Below are 19,996 nucleotides of genomic sequence, written 5' to 3' on the forward strand. Positions count from 1 at the left end.
TTTTATTCTTGTGAGAGCTTCAAACACTGATGCAAAGTTTTTCAGGACAAAATTCTTTCTGTAATGTTCTTTGGAAAGTCTACTACTTAGCTGCAAATTGCAATTGAAGTGTGGGTTGTTTTTTGAAGAGAAATTCAGTGATTGATATTCTTCAAGACACTTTGTCCATGGCTTTTTTGCTGTTCTTGCTTCATCTGGATTCTCATACTAAGATTTTGGAAGAACATGAAGGACTTATTAAAGTATGACTCCTTTGGACTGTCAGTTCACATACACAGAATATGTGCATGAAGAGTTCTATCATGATATATTTAACTTTTCCTGCCAGAGGGAATGATATAAAAGAATTATAAAGCAGGAAGTGGTCATTAAAATGTAGATACAATTATCTGAGAGAAGTTAAAATAGAACTAAATTTAGGGAAGGTGATAATTCTCACTAATAATGCTTTCAAAGCCTGCTAATTTATACTTGCAGAGAAGGGGAAGCATTCACCAATCTGCCACTGCTGAAGTAGCAGAAGGATTTGCATATGTGGAATTTGTAGCTATTTTAAAGGAAGAAGTAATTATGGAAGTGCACAACTGAAATAGAAGTATAGTAGAGTATATTGAAATGAAATAGAAGTATAGGCAGTTAACCATATTTTCTTCCTAACAAAGGGGACTATTTGACATTGGATTAAAAAAAAGAAAAAAAAGAGCTTTATTTCATTGTTCTTTTTTTCCTTTTGTTAAATACAATTGTTCTCTCCAGCATACTGATAGGCAGGTATACCTAAGGTCTCACTAAGTCTGTTGCTTTTTTACCCGTAGTCTATTCTATTTTGAAATTCATGAAACAAACATACTGACATACATATAATTTTTTTAAATGTTAGATTTTCTTGCTGTTCTGTCAGGATTAGCTATGGCTGGATCTATTGCAGGCATGTTGATGTGCAGCTGTTGTAGCGTGCAGCTTGGTGTGGGTTTCCAGGCTGGATAGAACAGCACTGAGAATGGTGCAGGGAGGTGATTGTCCCACATACCATGAGCTGGTGTGGCCTCACTGAGTGCTGGGTGCAGATTGGGGTACCACACTGTGCAAAGGACATCAGACTGTTAGAGTGAGTCCAGGGGAAGGAGAGTAAAGTGGTGACAATCCTTAAGGGTAGTGGCTGAGGTCACTTGGCTTGTCCTGGTTGGAGAAGAGAAGGCAGAGGGGTGAGCTCATTGCAGTGGCTTCCTCACAGGCACAGGGAGGTGGGCTGGGGGGCTTCAGATGGGACATTAGGAAAAGGCTCTCCAACCAGAGCAAGGGTGTTCAGTGGAACAGTCCCCCAGAGAACTGGACATGGCACCAAGCCTGTTCCAGGAGCATCTGGATAATGCCCACAGTCATATACGTCGGTTGTATGCAGTCCTTTGAGGAGCAGGGAGTTGGAGTCTATGCTCTTTATGGATCCCTTCCAACTCAGCATATTCTATGATTTTAAATGTTTTACATTTTGTCTGAGAGCTATGCTGCTGTGACTACATCGTTAGAGCTCAGGCAGCAAGTTCATGTGAAGTTGAAGAATGTTTATGTGGGATTCAATACAGCAGTAACTACATGATAAGCATCTCAGTTTTTCTATTGCCATTATGTTACACTTCATTAGAGTTGGATCTTTCATTTTTCTCAGACAATTTCAGTAATGAATGATGACACAGATGATGCAAATGGTGTAATTCTGTTCATTTCAATTTAGTGCCATCTGCATACAGACCCCAGGCTTATTGTGGTCCTGTCACATTTCCTCCTTTTTGGTCCCTTGTTGATGTTGATATTGTGTCTTCTATTTATAAATAGCTTGTGAACACTTAATGCATTCATCTTCAGACAGCTTACATGTGTTAATTAACGAATATGCTCAGCACCTCTGGGCTGTAGATAATTTATTTTTATTAGCTGATCCCTTAATGAAGCTGTGACATTATTACAGAATTTTTGAACATGAAGATGCATAAATAACATTAATTGAGAATTGTAGGAAACAAAAGTCTCAGAATTAAATCATTTTATGATACTTGAATATTATTTAACATTGCCTTTGAGAGCAAAAGTCTTCGTAAAATAAAACAACTTGGAGATGTCATTTGGATTGTTTCCTATGTGCCAAATTTGGTGGAAAACAAGTATTTAGTATAATAATAGCTCATAATAATTAAATTTTATTGAAAATGTAATAAAATAATAATAATATTTTATTAAAAAAAACCCTTAATATTTTCAGACATTCAATATTTGTGTAAAAGCTGTTAGTAGCATCCACTTTGCTAGAAAAATGTTGAAAAATAGTAATTCTAATGCCTATTTGTATTTCCTTATTGCAATCATAATTGCCTATTTGTATTTTTTACCAAAAAAATTTGCCTTTTCTCCATCACAAATTTCTAATCCTAATTTCTAATGGGCAAAGTTGCTCTGAAAACAGTCTTTACAGAGATAATTATTTTTTTGAGGCATTAAGGGAACAAATAGGCAAAAACAATTGGACTGAGGAGTTAAATAACTTTTGTGCAAGGATGGCTAAGGGTTAGTGTAAAAAAACTAACTTCTTTGCAGAAGCTTAAATTATGGAAGACAAACAGTAATTACTGGTTAAACTGAAACTATGAGAATTAATTGAATAAAGAAAAAGAGGGGAATGTTGTAATCAACCTCCTACATGAGTTCTTCAAGCCTTAGTACTGGGAAAGACCTTTAATGTTGTCACTAGTGGCTTTGGCATAGAGAACGAGAAAGCTGTAATTAAATACATTACAAAAAGTTGGATACTTATCAGCACAGGAGAGCAGTGGGATACTGCACATTAGAGAACCAGATGACCTTCTGAACTCCCATAGTGAAAACGAATGCAATAAAACACCACTAAGTGTAAAATCAGGAATTTAAGGACTAAAAAGGTTTTCTTCTCTGAACTACAGGCCAGGGACTCCTGTGTGGCTCAGTCTTGACCAACAGTCCTGAATTCTGCTTTCCGTAGCAGGGTAACTGAGTCCAAGCTGCTTGTTAGGAGCAGTTTTTGCTCCATGCTGTTCTCCTACACTGTGTGCTGGCATTGTCTGGGGGATGCTGGTTAGCAAAGGCCTGACTGTGCCAGGAAGCACAAGAATTAGCAGGAATCCTGGGCCAGCACCTGGCCCTGTGACAGGGTTATGTCTTCCTAGTATAGGTGTAGTCTTAAAGAGCAAAATCTATTTGGTCTTGAAAAATGAAAGCAGAGAGGGTATGTGAGTGTTAACTGTAAAAACATCAGGCAGCAAACAGGAGAGAAATGCCAGTGCCAATACTGGTACAAGAATAAATAGCAATAAACTAGTTTGGAACATGTGAGCACTGGAAGTTGAAAGGCATTCTTTTCATTGTAGCTGTAGGACTTGGAAAAGTGTTTTGACAGATTTTGGGCTCATTATTTATAGTTAATTTTAAGAAAATTTATTACATTATGAAGTTTTTAAAAAAATTCTTTGAAACAGCAGGTAACTGGAAGCAATCCATGAGGTTTCTTCCTATTCAGTACACTTAATGAGCTCAAGTCTACTAAGAAAAGTGCAGGAAATGTGTACTCAGTTCTTTTGCTTTTCTGAGACTGTTACAAATCTGAAAGTTTGGTAAACATGTAGCTTGGTCAATTGTACATTCTCAGTATATTAAGTAATTATTTAAATTTCCAAAGTTCAAGACATTCTTTGTGAACTATGCTGTAAACTCTGTTCACTTAGAGCAGGTTTATTTCATGCCAAACCCAGTGCACTAATTTAATAAACCCTCATGGCCCTCTGAACTACTGTGTAGGTTAATGAATTCCATTTTGGAAGGAGTGCAGCAGCATTTGTTGAGACATAATACTGACCAGTTTGTGGTATGTCCAAAGCACACCCCATGTCACAACAGCCATTTTCTCACTGGAAGTCTTCATAGCATTCTAGCTCTTAATGAAATAATGAAAGCTCATGAAGGAGCTAAGTATGGTAAATATGGCACTGTGTAGGAATTTTGCACTGTCTTCATTGGCATGGACTGGACAGTTTTGAGTTGTGCCTGTGCCATAATGAAAAAACCCAAATTGCTGCCTTTACAGGCCTTGAAGCATATCAAATATTTTATACATGAACTTCATTTTATACAATATTTTTTAGCAAGGATGTGCTTTGACTTTTATTAACCCAGCTAGATTAGTGTTCTAACAGTTTCTAGTCCTACTGTGCATGTAGAGGTGTTGAAAAAGGTATGAACAAAATTACTAGCATATGTTTTAAGGATAGTAAAAGAGTGATACAAAAGAGATACACTGTCCATTAGAATAAGGTCACCATTTGTACCAAAGAGTGTACCTTTTAAAAATTTTAGTCATAATTTTCTGCTAGAAGGGTAGTGTCAGGTAAATATATACTGTATCACATGCATGCACAAGATATGATATGCTTATTTCCCTCTGACTTGGTTGTTTACAGCCATTATAACTTTTCATACATGATGTATCCATTCACTACAAAGTCAAGAACAAATGTAATCACTCCCCCAGTACAAAGAATTTTTCTAGTGCAAATACATGTATCTCTTAAAATATATGTAAAGGTGTTTGTCTCATAACAGTGTTATAAACATTCTCACTTTTCTTAGCTGGTATTGGAATTCTTGTGATATTTAATACAAATTTGAGGGATAGATATCTGTTTGTCATTACATACAGATATAAGACAAATAATTATTCTAGCAGTTTTGATATTCAGGCAAACCGATTATAACATGAAAGTCAGTACCATAGCACAGACTAGTGGCATAGAAAAATATTGAAAAAACAGGTAATCTTTATCAACTTTTATAAAAGTCACAAATTCAGAGATTAACTTTGCTTATGTAATGTACTTCACTGACTAAATGTGTTAATGTAACAGAAGAAAATGTAAAGGGGACTTGTCTGTATAGTCAGAACAGTAAAATGAAATAGAAGATTTTCTTTTTCATTGAAGTTACAACCAGACTCTGCTGCTTAGAGTATATGAGCATAAAGATTTTTTCCAATAACTTCAAAATAATGGTTTTGCTTCTTTAAAATAGATCTTAGCAGCTGCAAAAGATGCATCTGTATTCTGGACCCAAACCTCTAGAATTATATCTCTATAGAGAGATTGTACAGACATTGCAAAAGGCTCTGTGTTTTCCAAAAATATAAATGTTGGCTATGGATTGCACATGCTATATATAAATCTTCCACGGTCATAGACACTTTCATTAAAAAGGAATGTCAACCCAGAAATTTTTAAAGAATTTCTTATAGAAAACAGCAAATTTTCCCCCAGCAGTTGTGGAAATCAGTACTTCTGGCTGTAAGAGAGAACAAAGACTTCAGAGAGCAAAAGTGTGTTTTTAATGCAAACATGAAACATGTTTTCATGGTATATAGAACCAAGTAGATAAGATTTTAAGTTTTAGCTAACTTCTAGAAGTTTTCTAGTCTGATTTGAGATAGATTGAATTCTAAGTAATAACTAGGGTACTAGAAAGTTTTACTTCTGACAGGGACAACTAATAATGCTGTTATTTTACTGAAAAATTTTGGGAGATCTTAATGTATTCTGAAAAAAAACCCAATAACCTGAAAAGCAGTTCCATCTCATTTTCTGGGGAGATGATGTTCAAAGGGATCCTCACAGTCCTAAACCCAGGACACTCACTTACTACAGTTCCTTGGAAGCAGTTTTGCCTTTCAAAAAGGCAAAATGAAGAAAGATTAGCAGAAATGGGGGCTGGAGGTAAAGAAGATACCATTGACCCCTACTGATACTGGGTCTGTATTCCCTGAAGATGGACAGATTTGCTACAGTAAATTGTAGTTTCCCTGACTGCACAGAGGAGGGTGACTCAGGTTACTTTGTGGCAGTGCTGGTTTGGCAGTGTCCATTCCACACTGGCATGTGGACTCTTTTGGGTGGTGCCCAGGGACAGGATAAGGAGCCACAGCCACAAAGTAAAGTACAAGAAGTTCCACCTCAGCACAAGGAAGAGCTTATTAACATTGAGGGGGGCAGAGCAGTGGAATGGGGCTGCCCAGGGATGTCGCTCCCTCTCTGGAGACATTCCAAAGCCACCTGGCCCCGTTCCTGTGTCACCTGCTCCAGATGACCCTGCCTTGGCAGAGGGGCTGGACTGGATCATCTCCAGAGGTCCCTTCCAACCCTAACAATTCTGTGCACCTGTCATCAACATAGTGCCTAATGGAGAGATGTACTACATCCCTAAAGAAACTTCCTTAGTACAGGGTGGCTTCAAACATTGCACTGCTCCATGATGTAATGAAGTTTTGTACTGGTGACAAATTAGTTAAAAAAAAAAGGACAAGCAGTAATGTGTTTGTAATCATGATTAATTACCTTGATGACCCAAGCAGTTTTTTTACTCCTCCTTTTGTGCCCTTCTTGCTTTCAGTGCTGCAGTCTTGTTACCTTGTATGATTTTTAAAGAATTGTATCCTATGCGAAACATGACAGCCAAAAAACCAACAAAAACGTATGAAATTTGCTTACTAGCAGCAAGTGCAACAGTTAATATAATGCTAATATATATTAGATGCTTCTGCTAAGCAGGTGACTAATAGATTTGGTGAAATACTGTGCAAATATTGCACTACGATTTTTCACCTCAGCACACCTGTAATTCGAACCAATGTTCAAAATACTGATGAGGATTTGGTGTAATTATTTCTTAGGTTGTAGTGTTAAAGCTATCAAACTCAAGCTTATGCATATTCAAATATACTGAGCCTTTTAATCTCATCTTCAATAAAATAAGTTTTCCATTTTCTTCTCAGGATTTGGTGTTAGACCATCAATAACTGTACTTACAGGGATAGTGAATAGTGTTTTTTAAGATGATCCATCTGAAAATACTGAGTGCCAAACTATATCCTTTTACTAAATTGTGTTTTGTTTTCTCTTGAAGTATCTGTGGATGTAATTTCCTGGTAAATATATTTCACATTTATAGAAGTTAGTGGTATCTCAAACCTGTTTTGAAGAATTTTATCGAAGAACAAAAAATTTTAGTATATTTTTTAGGACAATACAAAGAAGTGATATTTTGTGCATTATTTATTTCTGTTATGTAGATGGAAATGGCTGACTACTGTAGGTTTTGCTGAATTTGTTTTATGGGCCGATATAATAAAAAGGGCTAATAATATGTGATGAAAGCTACTGGGCAGTGTTAGAAGTGGGAATATATTATGAATAATTTTACCAAAAATAGTGAAGAAATCAAAAATGAATTAGAATTTATTAGTTCACTGTATAGAACTAACCTTTGAGAATGGAAAGCAGATGGAAGGTTTAAGGTAAATCTGTCTAATCCATATTTGGAATACTTATTTCAGTGTTGTATATGAAAAAATAAATTATTCTTTGAAAAAATGGATATAAGAGGTAATGTGAAAATGTCAGGTATGTTTAGTGCATTCTTTTCAGCAGAGTTTACCTGAACCTGAGCAATGCCTCATGTATGCACTAGGTGGAGTTTCAGCCTTTCCTATGGAGAAGAACATCCCGATCCAGTGCCGCTAGCACCTGAGGTTCTAGTTTTGAACTAGTACTTAGCGTTGGAGAGGAGATTTTCCCCCATATTGTCCTTCTCAAATTGGCACTGTTCTCGTGTGGACGATTGATACCCGCAAATTGCAACACTGATTTTTGTGTACAAAATGTGCTTATGACAGTTTTTAGGAGGGTGGTTAGCAGAGTTGCAAATGTGTGTAATAGATAACGTACCTACCCTGGAGTGCAGATTTCTGATGTAAGGAGTTAGTCCTTTTTTATTTCAGTTTTAGAAGGGGAAATTCTATGTTTTCTCCTCCCAGGTTTGCCAAAATGCCTGTATTGAGCATGCAGTCCACTTGTGTGGCCTTTGCCTCTCTGCAGTGCTGCTGTCACAGTCTCAGTGGCTGCTCTGGCCTGGCAGGGACTGGGCAGGGACAGAGCTGCTCTGCCTGTGTGGGAGCTGCTGAGCACTGTGTCCCAGGCAGAGAAATCCTGTCTGGGAACATGCCACTGTGCCCTCTGTGCTCTTCTGACACCCTCTTACAAGTGTGTCTGGATTTAATTGAGAGGTCTGCACCATAAATTACCAGTACTTTTTAAATGGTGAGAATACTTCTACATGCTGCGATAAGATGGGGAAGGCAATTTTGTCCAGAGCTATTTGTGGGCTTGTAATTTTTGTGCTCACTGAAAGCACAAACATTTCTGTCTTTGTGACGGTTCCCATTCTTCCCACTGTGTGTGATATTTGAAGCTAAAATTATGTTAGGGTCAACACTATGAAATCCTGCATGTTGAAGTTATGTTGGAAATAAGGCTTCATCAGAAGTGTAACTTGGATTTATTAAACGCTCCTAGAAAAGCAGAAAAAAAAATCTGCAAAATTCATACATATTTGTGTTTTAAATGCCACGTGTTTGATTTTTTTTCCAATCTGAAATACCCTAAGTAAACTTTTCAGAAATCAGGTTAGATCAGGAGTAGTCTTCCTGTTTCTGCTTTTAGAGGAGGGGATAGGAAATCATATAAATTCAGAGGGAACTTTTATTCTGTTTGGTAAAGGAGAATAAAACTGATCATCCTGGAGTCCATTGTCTGGGGACAAAGTTATGACTGTCAGCCAAGGAAAAAGTTGCCCAAGTGATTTGACTGTAGTATCTAGCTTTTCTGATATTTTAACACCTACTAAAAGAAGTGAGGACTTCAGGGGATTTTATCTCATTGTTACTCAAGTTGTTATATATTTGTATACTTACGTAATTGTATCATGTCTGGTCCTTTCATTGCTCTGACACATACATGGAAAGTTTAGAACTGTTAGAACTGTTATCAGTTCTAAACAGTTTTTAGAACTGTTTCAGACCTAGCAGAAATATTAAAGCCTTTTAATTGCTATTGATTAAAGAGGGCAAAAGTACTTCTGTCTTGGAATCTGAAATTTCACTTTGCTGCTTTCTCATGTACTTTCTAGCTTAATTAGCAAAGCTAATACAGACCTGTTCTTAAATGTGTATTTGAATGATGTTCAGGCCTGAAGCAAATGCATTTTTGTCCTTTGAATGTCCCCTAAGGACATCAAATGTACCTCAGAGAGCAAGCTGCTTCTTGAGGAGTCTCTCTTTTTTGCCCTCAGTGCTTTGGTGATTTGTTCTATATTGTTGATGTAAGCAGACATGAGTTCTCATAAATTATAACAGCTCTCTAAAAAGATACGAAGGAAGTTTACTAGGATGGGGCATATACCACCACCATTAAATAGGCAAGCGATGCCTCCTTTTCCTGCCCTAGCCCGACAGTTTGAGAATGAGGCAGTTGGTGACTTCAGGTTGAGTGTGACCCTTGCACGCAAATAACCCTCTACATGAAGCTGTCATTGAAAGGTATTTTGTGAGACTTGGTTAGAGAGCATGGCCCAAATTATCTATTAGATAACAGCCTGGAGAATGAAAGCAAGATACAGATTGCAACTTCTGTAATCTTTTCTGGAGGACTGAGCTAGATTTATGGTGGAGGTAGAAACTGCATCTTCCATGTGATTCCATGGAGCTGGCTGCATTTAAAAGAGTGATGAATGTTGATGTAAGCCTTTGCATGTCCTAAACTCTAAACTACTGGAAAAAAGGCAGTTTGCTGTAGAATTTAAATTGGAGGCATAACTAGATTGAAGGCTGAGCATAGACATTCAAGGAATATATAGTAAAACCAGTACAATTCTGTCTATGAACTTAAACAAAAATATATAAAGGCAAGAGAAAGAAAAAGAAAAGAAAACTAAGGATTAAGAAAAATGAAGATTAAAGAGCGAAGGAGGAAACTTGCAGTGAATTAATACTGTCTACAATCCAAATTTTAGAGTAACAGTAATCAGTTTGAATGTGTTCACAGCTGGTGTGTTGTTTTTGATTCACTGCATTCTGATTTATTCTCATATAGCATAATAACTGTATGTTATTATGAAATTAGCTTACAGATAGTTGGTGTTGATTTCCTGAACTGCCATGTGACTAGGGTGATCAGAGTCAAAAGCTTTGCAAAGAAGTACATTTTAGAATATTAAAAAAATCTCATTACTATATGCAGGATCACACAACTGGGAAGCTGTAATACTTTTATAATTTAGTAAGCATATAGTGCAAGCTAAATTGTGGGTGGGAAGTGGAGAAAAACACCGCCTTACACATTGTGTTATTTTAGTTGTAAAACAGCTTTAAGTTAAAATTGCTATGGAATTGAAGTTGCATCCTGAAATCAGCATCTTCAAGTAAGCATTGGCTATAGAGCACCATGGAAAAAAATTAGCAGAGCATTTTGGAGAATTATAAAATGACTTGTTTGCAACAGCAGATGACTTTTTATAAAGTTCCTTCCTTAGTGAGAGAATTAAAATGGATTAAAATTTCAATAATTTTTAATTCATTTTTTCTGTCATCTTCAAGTTATAGTGTTAGTTCTCAAAGCTTATGTTTATTACAATTAGAACCTCAGTATTAGAACGTTTTCATTTTTGTTGCTACTACCTGTTGCTTTTCCTTGCATTACCAATAATGAAAAAAAAAGACTAAAAGTATTTCTGTATTTTTTTTGAAAACCAGGTTGTACAGACATATTTTATTATATTGTAGCTAAGATATTGTAATTTTAATAGAAATAAAGCTGTAGTCTTTCTGCTTTGGGAAATGGTAACAGTCAGTTGACGTGTGCTTGCTGGAAACGTTGCATACAGTGTTGAGGAGCTAACGGATTTTGCATTTAAATGTGTCTGCACAGGTAATGTGGGTCTGTAACTTGTGCCGAAAGCAACAGGAAATCCTCACGAAATCAGGAGCCTGGTTCTACAACAGCGGCTCGCACGCGCCGCAGCCGCCAGACCAGGAGGGAGGGAGAGCTCTGAGGAACGAGGAAGCACCTCAGGAGAAAAAAGCAAAACTGCAGGAGCATCCGCAGTACCAGGGACCACCAGGTGACATATCCACACAAGCTTTGGACAAAAACAGATCTCAAGGGCTCACAAGACAAGACTCAATTAAGAATGGTTCAACAGTAAAGCATCCAGTAACAAGTGACACATCAGACAGGTAAGAAAATATTTAATGATTATCCTGATAAGATCTGATGAATTTATGCTACAAAATTGATTTTATCTTTTATAATTTTGTCTTGCTTTTAGTCTGTAGCCTGTAAAATACATACTGGCATTTTGAAGCAGGACTGAGAAACATTTTGTTGGTTTCAGATGGTCATAGCCAGTGTGTGCTCTTCATTCCTTCTTACTCAAAAAATGTGGGGCATGACAGTTGCAGTGTGACAGTTTGGTCATGTGCTTGCAACTTGGTCAAATTACAGTAATTGTGCTGTGCAGAATGTCACCATATTTCTTTTGTGGTCACTATAGCAAACCCAAAATAGGACTCAAAAAGGCAGGTTAATGGAAGACAGCATCTGTTCAGACTACTGAATTAAGACATCTGATTGTACCTGCAGTACATGGTATTGAGGATAGTGAAATCCCTGTGTAATGAACTGAGTCTTTTAATGGTTTCTCAGTTTCTTGCTGTTAGCTACTGTCATTAGGATAAATATTTTTTTCTTCCCTGATTTAAATTGGTGTTGCTTGTGTTGTTTGAAACTGTAACTCTGAGGGCTAATGCAGTAAGAGCTGGTTTAGCCAGAGACTGGAACAAGAACTTCCCTCTCTTTTTCTTTATGCGATTATTCCAAGAGGCACCAGAAAACTCTCAATCTCATTGGCCACGTTTTATGGGAACACAAAAGTAAAAATGGTTTCATTGAACTGATTTAATTGTTTCATAAGCCACACTGCTATAGAACTTTAAATATGGTGGGAAGGGAAAGTGTGGTTGCTCAGGTGTTTCCATGGAAATGATATCCTCACGCGTGTGTGAGAGACGTCCAACTGCCTTGGAATTTGGCAGCCAGAGCAGTATAATCTGGCAGCTTTTCTCTGCTGCCCAGAAATGACCTCATTACGGCATTTATTCTGTGAGCTTGAAACAAGTTAGACATATATAGTATCTTTTACATTCAGTATAAGGAAAATAGTTTCCGTTTTTCTTTACATCTTGTATTCCCCCATATTTTATTTCTTATTTTTGGTTTTAGATGAGAGCAAATTGAATGTAATGAAACTAATCTTTTTTGTTTAATGTCTTGTGCTTATGGCTGTTTGCTCTGATTTCGGCTGTTGGGTTCAGTACTTAGTTGTCCTGAGTACTCCTCAGTTACATGTATAGTGTCTGAAAAACACAACTGGCACCATTAGAGAGCAGGAGAGACAGGCTGATTCTCTTGTGGCTCATTTTTTCCCATTAATTTTGCCAGGAAATTGGTATCATAGATAACATGATAATAAAAAAAATCCCAAACCCTTGTTAGCAGCAGCAATTTAACTCTGAAAGTGTTTTTATATTATATGCACACAGAAATATGGAGGTAGAGAGTAATATATGAATAAATGTATAATTGAGATATGAAATATGTATTTACCCTAAACATACTTAAATGATAAACATGGATAATATAAAGTGATACTTTCCAACAGGATGAATGTAGGCTTTGTGCCTGAAATCAGAACTATTTTGCTGATTGTGATTACTTCTACTTGATATATTATTTAAGTTCAGATAGTTTTTTCAGTCATTTGCCTCTTCATATTTTATTTGGATAATAATACTGATGTTCCCTAATTTACATATACAAATATGCTTAGAATATGATACATATTATATGCTACTGAAGGATAGAGAGTCTTCTGAATAATTTTATTCCCTAATGCTCCTCACATATACGTTTTTTCTGGTTCTAATGGAAGGTCTAAAAAATTCCTCTGTGATGCCCATTCAAAGTCTTACTGGTCAAATGGGCTTTTAGAGGAGAATATTGACAGTTCTGAGAAAGACTATCCCAGAATTCAACTAGGTATCTGCAGAAATTGAGCCACTAACTAGTATGTTAGACTATTTGTCTACATGAAGGAATTCTTTGAGAAAAACTTGGCCATTCAAAATGTCCAAAATAATAAGGAAATAAACAAAATATCTCAAGTATTTAGAAGTGGCTGTTGCTTGCCTTGCATTATCGCAATAATGGAAGTATGTAAATAGAAACAAAAGTAGAAAGTGAGAACTGTATTTTCTATCTTATTTTTCATCAGAAGGACGTTAGTTTTGACAGAAAAAATAATTTTAAAATGTTAAAATCAATAACCACTTGTGAAAAGAAAGGTATTGCTAAGACTTTATACATTTGGGTTATGATTTGACTATAAAGGTAAAATATATTCTTTTAGTCAAATTTTTTTTACCTCTTTTTGTAGCTTCCATGGGTGTTGCAGCAATCGTTGCTTAGAAGTTGTTTAAATCAAGTGTCATATATCTTATCTTGGTCATCTGGAAACATGTTGGTCACAGAGTAAAGGGCAACATGCACTCCTTTAATCTCAAGGTCATCAATGTCCTTTCTGTCTCACTCCTTACTGTGTCTTTTCTGGTTGTGCTTTTTTGTTTTTCCATCCTTGAATAGTACTCACCATATTTTTTTTTCCTGTTCTCTTTACTAGTATTGTTCTTCATTAAAATTTTATTGTTTCAACCATTAGACTACTATTCTGTTTCCTTGATGTAAGCAACAGTCCCATTTGCAATTGATAGATCCCAGCCTGTTTAGACAGATAGGTACTTGTTTATAGATCTTCTCTGACTGATCTATATTTTTTTGCCTGAAGAAGACTGGAATGACTGATTTTGGATTACACATTCTCCAGGACCATGTTTCTTATATTGGATCCATAACAGAAAAAAGCAAAATGTAAAAAAAAAATAAATGTTCAGAAGTAAGTTGCACTTAACAAGAGCAGAACAGTTTTCCATTACATTTGTATTTTTTCTAGTTCATATAATAGAATCATAGCATGACTTAGACTGCAACTTTAAAATCATCTAGACCCCCCCCACCTGCCATGGGTAAGGACAGCTTCCACTGGACCACTGCTCAAAGCCCACCCAGCCTGGCCTTGAGCATTCCAGAGATGGGGCCATCCACAGTTTTTCTGGATAACGAGTTCCTGTGTGGCACTAACCTCACAGTAAATCTTTTCTTCCTTATGTCTAGCCTATATCTACCCTCTCTCAGTTTAAATTCTTTACCACAGTGTTTACAATCTGGCCCATGGTGGTTTTACTGCTTTTTATGTAGTAAACCTGTGGGTAGGGCAGGGCCAGCAGGCGCACGTGTATGATTCACTAAATGGCCATGGGGTATTTGACATTGTTTGGGGTGAGACTAAGGGAATTTGTCCCACATGGATCTTTTGTGCTAAGGACAGTTGAACTGTGATCATATGTAGTGGTTTTCACAGACTTAACCTTGTGCACAGGTTGTATGAATGCTGATACAGTGTAACACCAGATTCCCTGAAAACTGCAAAATGACGTGAATCCAAGAAATGTGAAATATTATTTTAAGTAATCCATAGATTCATAAGGTCTATTCTGAGGTCTGCTGAGCACAGATGGTAGATTTGTAGCTGCAGTTCTTTGATTTGCAGATTCACGTTAATTCTGGATTAGGCAAAGGGGTCTGATTTTATTTTATTTTCATTAAGATCTTTCATGTAGTCTATGGTTTCCAAGATCTACACTACTCATCATACAATATGTGTTTTATTTCTAGCAGAAAAATAATTTGAACAGACATAATCTCTTTTTTTCAGTCATTCTGCAGGAGGCAATCAGCTTGTGAAATGGTCGTTTTCTTCATTCCAAGCCCATGTTTATAATGCCCTATTAAAATGTGTACAACACCCTAAAATTAAAATCTGGGAAACAAGGAACCTATGAAGCTTTTTTTATTTGTCATTCTCTTTGCCTGAATTGTTAGATCTTTATGTGGTGTTGCCATACTTAGCTTTTAAAATAATTATTTTTTCCCTCTCAGTAGGATCCATTGAAAAGCCATTTCAGTAATTTTCCACATATGTACTCAGTGTTTTAAACTGTAAATATTTTGTGACATTCCAGAAGTATTGCTTCACAAACCTTTATTCTGTACATATACATAGCTCTCTAAAAGCAGTAAACGACTCATGCATCTTCCCAAAGCAAGGTTACAATGACACAGCTATTAATATATATCTGAAGCGGTGTTATGTAGCTCAGGTAGATGTGGATTTTTGAGGGTTTTCTGAAATTATTATTATTTTCCCCAGTCTGTATTTTAAGAATCCAAAATGTTCTTCAAAATTTGAAAATGATGACTTTAATTTTACAATATATATTTTTCAGGCATTATATAAATGGAAGAAAAACTTCCTCAAGGATATTTTTCATGAAATTCAATGAAAAAAAGAAAATGAAAATATTGTGAGAATGTTCATTTTAATGTGTTATGAGCCAATTTATTTCTGCTACATCTATCAGAGGTTGAGCCTTGTCACAAAGAAAGAATTGGTTCTTGGTATAGGAAAAGATCATGATCTGTAAGCTCATGATCTGAAGGAAGACTAATAAATAAAGCTGCCTGAACCCTTTTCAGATTAACTGTAAGGATATGAGATTAAATCATAAAAACCAGAACGAAAACAACAAATTGAGAGAGTGAGCAGCTGCAGAGTTGCACAACAGCGGTATTTATTTTCCAGGCCAGCAGACACAGTAAAGATATATCCTACTTCCCTCTCCCTTGTTTTCTCCTTTCAGTGATACATATGTATTTGGGGGTTTATTATATTCTATCAACCCTCTTACTTCAGAAAAAAAGGAGGATTTTTAGGGTGGTTTCCACACACCATATAGGAGGCTTGGAGGATGTATTTTATTCTGAGTGAGAAATGCAAACAAGAGGCTACTAGGGTCTGAAGGATTTGTGCATGTATTCTTTATGAAATGTATACATGTGCTTCCCACATATAAAGGCTTTATTCTGTTGGGTCACCAAATAGCAGCAGCATTGAAAGTGGTTTCCTGTGTCCCTTTCCTTCCATTCTTGGGAGGAATGCCAGTATGAGCTGGCAGCGTAGGATCTGTCTTTGGGGACTGCAGTTGGGGATGTCAGGGTGTGAATAGAGAGGAAAAAAGAGACCAAAACAAGAGAGAAAAAGAAGGAGAGAGGAAAAAAGCAGGCATAAGTGAGACAAGAAACATGAAAGAGCAGCATGAATTTGAAAATGAAAATGTGTGTCCATCTGTTTCATGTTTATATCTTTTTAAAATGATTCTTCTTTAATTGCTGGATCATGAACAACTGACACTGAGAATAGCACTGATGGTAGTTTATTGCAACTTAAAATATGACAGTGTAACATTAAAGTCAGTCAATTATATACTTATTTTTGAAAAGCTGAAAACTGCCCATTTCTCGAGATTATCACTATTTTTCTGCTTCAAGACTTATGACATGTCACTGTAGTGCAACCTCTGGTTTTGATTGTTTCTATTTCTGAGTACCTGAGTTGATAGATTTCTAGGCCAGATGTGTCAAAACCCCTTTACTTGGACCCGTGGAGACTAAGCATATTTGAAAGCAAAGTATTATACCTGATTTTCAAATAAAATAGAGGTATTTTAAATTTTTAACCTATTTCTTTTAGCTTCTGGCATATTTAAATACAGCGAGAAATATTTAAAAAATTATGTAGAGAAAGTATTTAAATTGTGTTGGCATTTAAGAGTCAGACTGATAAAGCTGTGTGCGGATTTGTTCATGCTCAGACAACAGTGTCTCTAAACCTTTTAGAATTCTTCATGTAAGGCATAAAAAAATTGATTTGTTTTTTTTAGACATTTTAGCTACCACAGGAGCAAAACCCCACAATTGTTGATAAGCATAATTATATTCTTTCACTTAATGAATTAGTCTAATACTCAATACAAGAAATTTGCAGGTTGAGTTTAAAATTGAATCAGTATTCTTTTCCATGCATGACTGCAAAGGCCTCACAATGACTTTCCCTGGTGCTAGAATGGGATGCAAAGGTCTTTAGAGGTACTCTACAGTATTTTTAACATATTGACTAAATATTTAAGTTTTACAGAATTGGAACTGCATCTGAATAAGGTTTTATTTTCATTTTCCTACTCCCAATCCAGCATTTTTTACCACTTTAGTAGTCCTTAGAGCTGTAAAGTAAAATGTCAATCTGAAAACTACTCTCAGTAGTTTTGCTTTTGTTTCTTGTGTTTCTTGTGCTTTCATTTCGCTGTAGACTTTCTATGATTCTTGAGATTATAGTTTAGAACAAATAATAATTTAGGTTTTTCTTCACAGAACTGCTCTTCTAATTATTTAATTCATCTACACAAAGGATTATAGGTGTGGATCAGCATTTCATGGCTGTTCCAGTTTTTAGGTATAAACTGAAGTTAAGTTGATCTGCAGTCTCAATCTCACATGACATTAAAAAATAATTTAATAATAACTATGGCCAGAGGAAGCAATTGAAATCTGTGGGAAGAGAGCCAGAGAAAGTACAGTATTTAATTATTGAGAAGAAGTACCTTGGGTCTAAGAAAGTCAGAAATCCTTTAGTGCAGAAATTTTAATTAAATAATTAGACACTTACGACAAGGATTAAGCTACACCCACTCATGAAGATGAGTAAGGATTTTGATTTTTTTTTGTAAGGCAAGGTCTCTGTAAGGAGTTCCTGAAGGATATTTACATTGTCCATTAACAGTTCAGACTACCCATCGTGGGTACACTTTGTTTGTACCTGTGATTATTAGGTTGCAGCAAGTTGTAGCATATTCATTCTGTTCTAACTTCTGAAAAAGAGGTGTAGCTTTTTCTCTCCATTACCTTTGCAGAACTGTCTGTTTTTTGAGAAATGAAACTCCTTGTACAGTTCTTTGTCTCCTAATATTGGTTCTGTGGATCTCCTGCTCGCATGGGCAGTGTCATCTCTGACACAACGTTCAGGACGTGCAGCCACCCTGTGACTTCTGTGGGGTTTGTCTGAGCTGTGCCTTGCTTCCCTTCCTCCCCTGTTACTGATTATGATTTATTAAAATATCCCTTTTATGATTATTTTAAGCAGAACCTTAATCTAGCTGTAGAACCTATACTGAGTAACATTGGGCTTCCAACCAATGTCAGCTACAATTTTGGATCCTTTTATTTTTGAGAAAGGTAATCTGTTTGTAAAAGAGAGAAAGAGAAAAGGAAAATTCTAGAACTGTGAGATGGCATGCAAATGGTCTGGTTCAAATGGACTGGTGCAATTTCTTTGGCTTTTCCTTTGTGTCTCTAGAAGTCACAAATGATAAAGAAATCACTTCTGTAGTGCAATTTAGTTGTCACTTATCTTTTAGATGGTAAGATTAAAAATTTTAGTACCTGTCAATCTATTTTATTAAGTCAGATTTGAGGAAAAAATGTAACAATAATGAATGTAATAGGACCAGGGTGACCATTTTTTCATAATTCAAAGTTACATTATTAAGCCATACGATTTTCTTAGTATCTTTTCTTTAGCATGATTATTCCATTTCTTTTTCTGCCCTTCTTCAAGAGATATCCTTTCATCCCTTTTCCTACTCTGGAATGTCCTTATAGAATTATTTATTTAGTTAGTTATTTTATTAACTTATTTTTTTGTGTATCACTATCTGTTTTCCACCAGTGTGAGAAACAAAACCAAACTCTGGCTAGACATTGAAAGTGGTTTCAAAGATATAGCCATGATCTTTTTTCACCCTAAAGACAGACATTCTTTTCTTCTCTATGCCGCTTCTTTTACTTTCCCTATGATGTAGTTCACTTCTTTTCCTCACTTCACAACCAATAATTCTAAAACCATTCCTGAGTGTCCTTTCAGTTTCGTGGTGAACTAATTGGATACTTCTCTCCCAAGCTTTGAGAAATCATAATTTTGTGCTTTTCAGAAAAAACAGAGGTCTCCATTCTTTACTAACAAGAATAAGACAGCCACAGACATTTTAAGGGAATAGTTGCAGCAAAGTAGTGCAGTACAATGTCATTTCCAGTTAAGTAGGAAATGTAGGTGACCTGAAGTCAGTGACTCTTAAAGTGGTGTTCTAAAATCCAGTGTAATATCTGTGTATAATATGCAGTGGGTTGTGTATATGGGCAACTTGTTCTGACTTCCTGCACTATGCAGCTCTGTTCCCTGTAACCATGCCCTGATGTTTTTAGAAAATGACTTCAGCAAATGCCCGGTTCTGCAGCGCTGAGCTTCCTGAAAATGCCATTAGGGACCTCAGAAAGTCTATCATCTTCATAGAATATCAAGAGGTTAAGTTGCTCCAAACGCAGCTTTCCGGATTTCTGCTCCGCTGTTTTGTCAGCTGGTATTATCTGCTTGAATTGGCCCCCAGATGTAATTTATCTGCCTAAGCAAGTTTCCATTATGCAGCATGCAATAGGACGAACCATGAACTTTGCTGCAGAAACCCCATCTTCTTTGTAAAAAGAAAATGGCAAGAAGAAGAGTTCTTATGGTAAGGTTGTGATAGAAAGCAATGCATTTTAGCTGCAAGAAGTTACATTTGCAATGACTTTGTGAAAATACTGGACTTTAAATAAGTTCCTGATGATCACTTAAAAAAAATTTTAAAAATACCTAGCAAGGCCAAGGAGATTAAAGCAAAAAACATCTGATTTGCTTTATAATGCCAAATAAATTGCTAAGCTTCAGAAGGACATTGCCTTCTAAAGTTCCAAATCAGTGCACAAACCCGATTTTTTTGAAGAGGTAGATTAATTTTAATTGAATCTTTTTGAATCTGGCATGAGGTGCTGGGCTGACAAAAAATGACCTGCTTGAGTTGCATCTTTGTGCTGCAGTTAGAACTGTGAAAAATATTTAAGCTGGAAGAGGAGTCAAAATTAGTTCAACAATGTCAACCCTTGAATATAAGAAATTTGAGAACTCAAAGATTAGTTCAGTAAATCCACCTCCTCAC

The 19,996-nt window shown here is 36.2% G+C and overlaps 1 protein-coding gene across 41 annotated transcripts in view; it reads left to right on the forward strand.

The window, feature by feature from the left end:
- The window catches only part of RIMS2 (regulating synaptic membrane exocytosis 2), a 443,811-nt gene that overhangs the window by 103,139 nt on the left and 320,676 nt on the right, over positions 1-19,996 (forward strand). For all 41 annotated transcript variants that reach the window (XM_054296393.1, XM_054296400.1, XM_054269313.1 and 38 more), the window contains one exon: positions 10,827-11,134. In XM_054296393.1, the coding sequence (XP_054152368.1) occupies positions 10,827-11,134 (308 nt within the window). The remainder of the gene's footprint in view (positions 1-10,826; positions 11,135-19,996) is intronic.

Source organism: Melozone crissalis, unplaced genomic scaffold, assembly GCF_028551555.1.
Source record: "Melozone crissalis strain CALT ecotype California unplaced genomic scaffold, PUWL_Pcris_2 ptg000002l_1, whole genome shotgun sequence".
Lineage (NCBI taxonomy): Eukaryota > Metazoa > Chordata > Aves > Passeriformes > Passerellidae > Melozone > Melozone crissalis.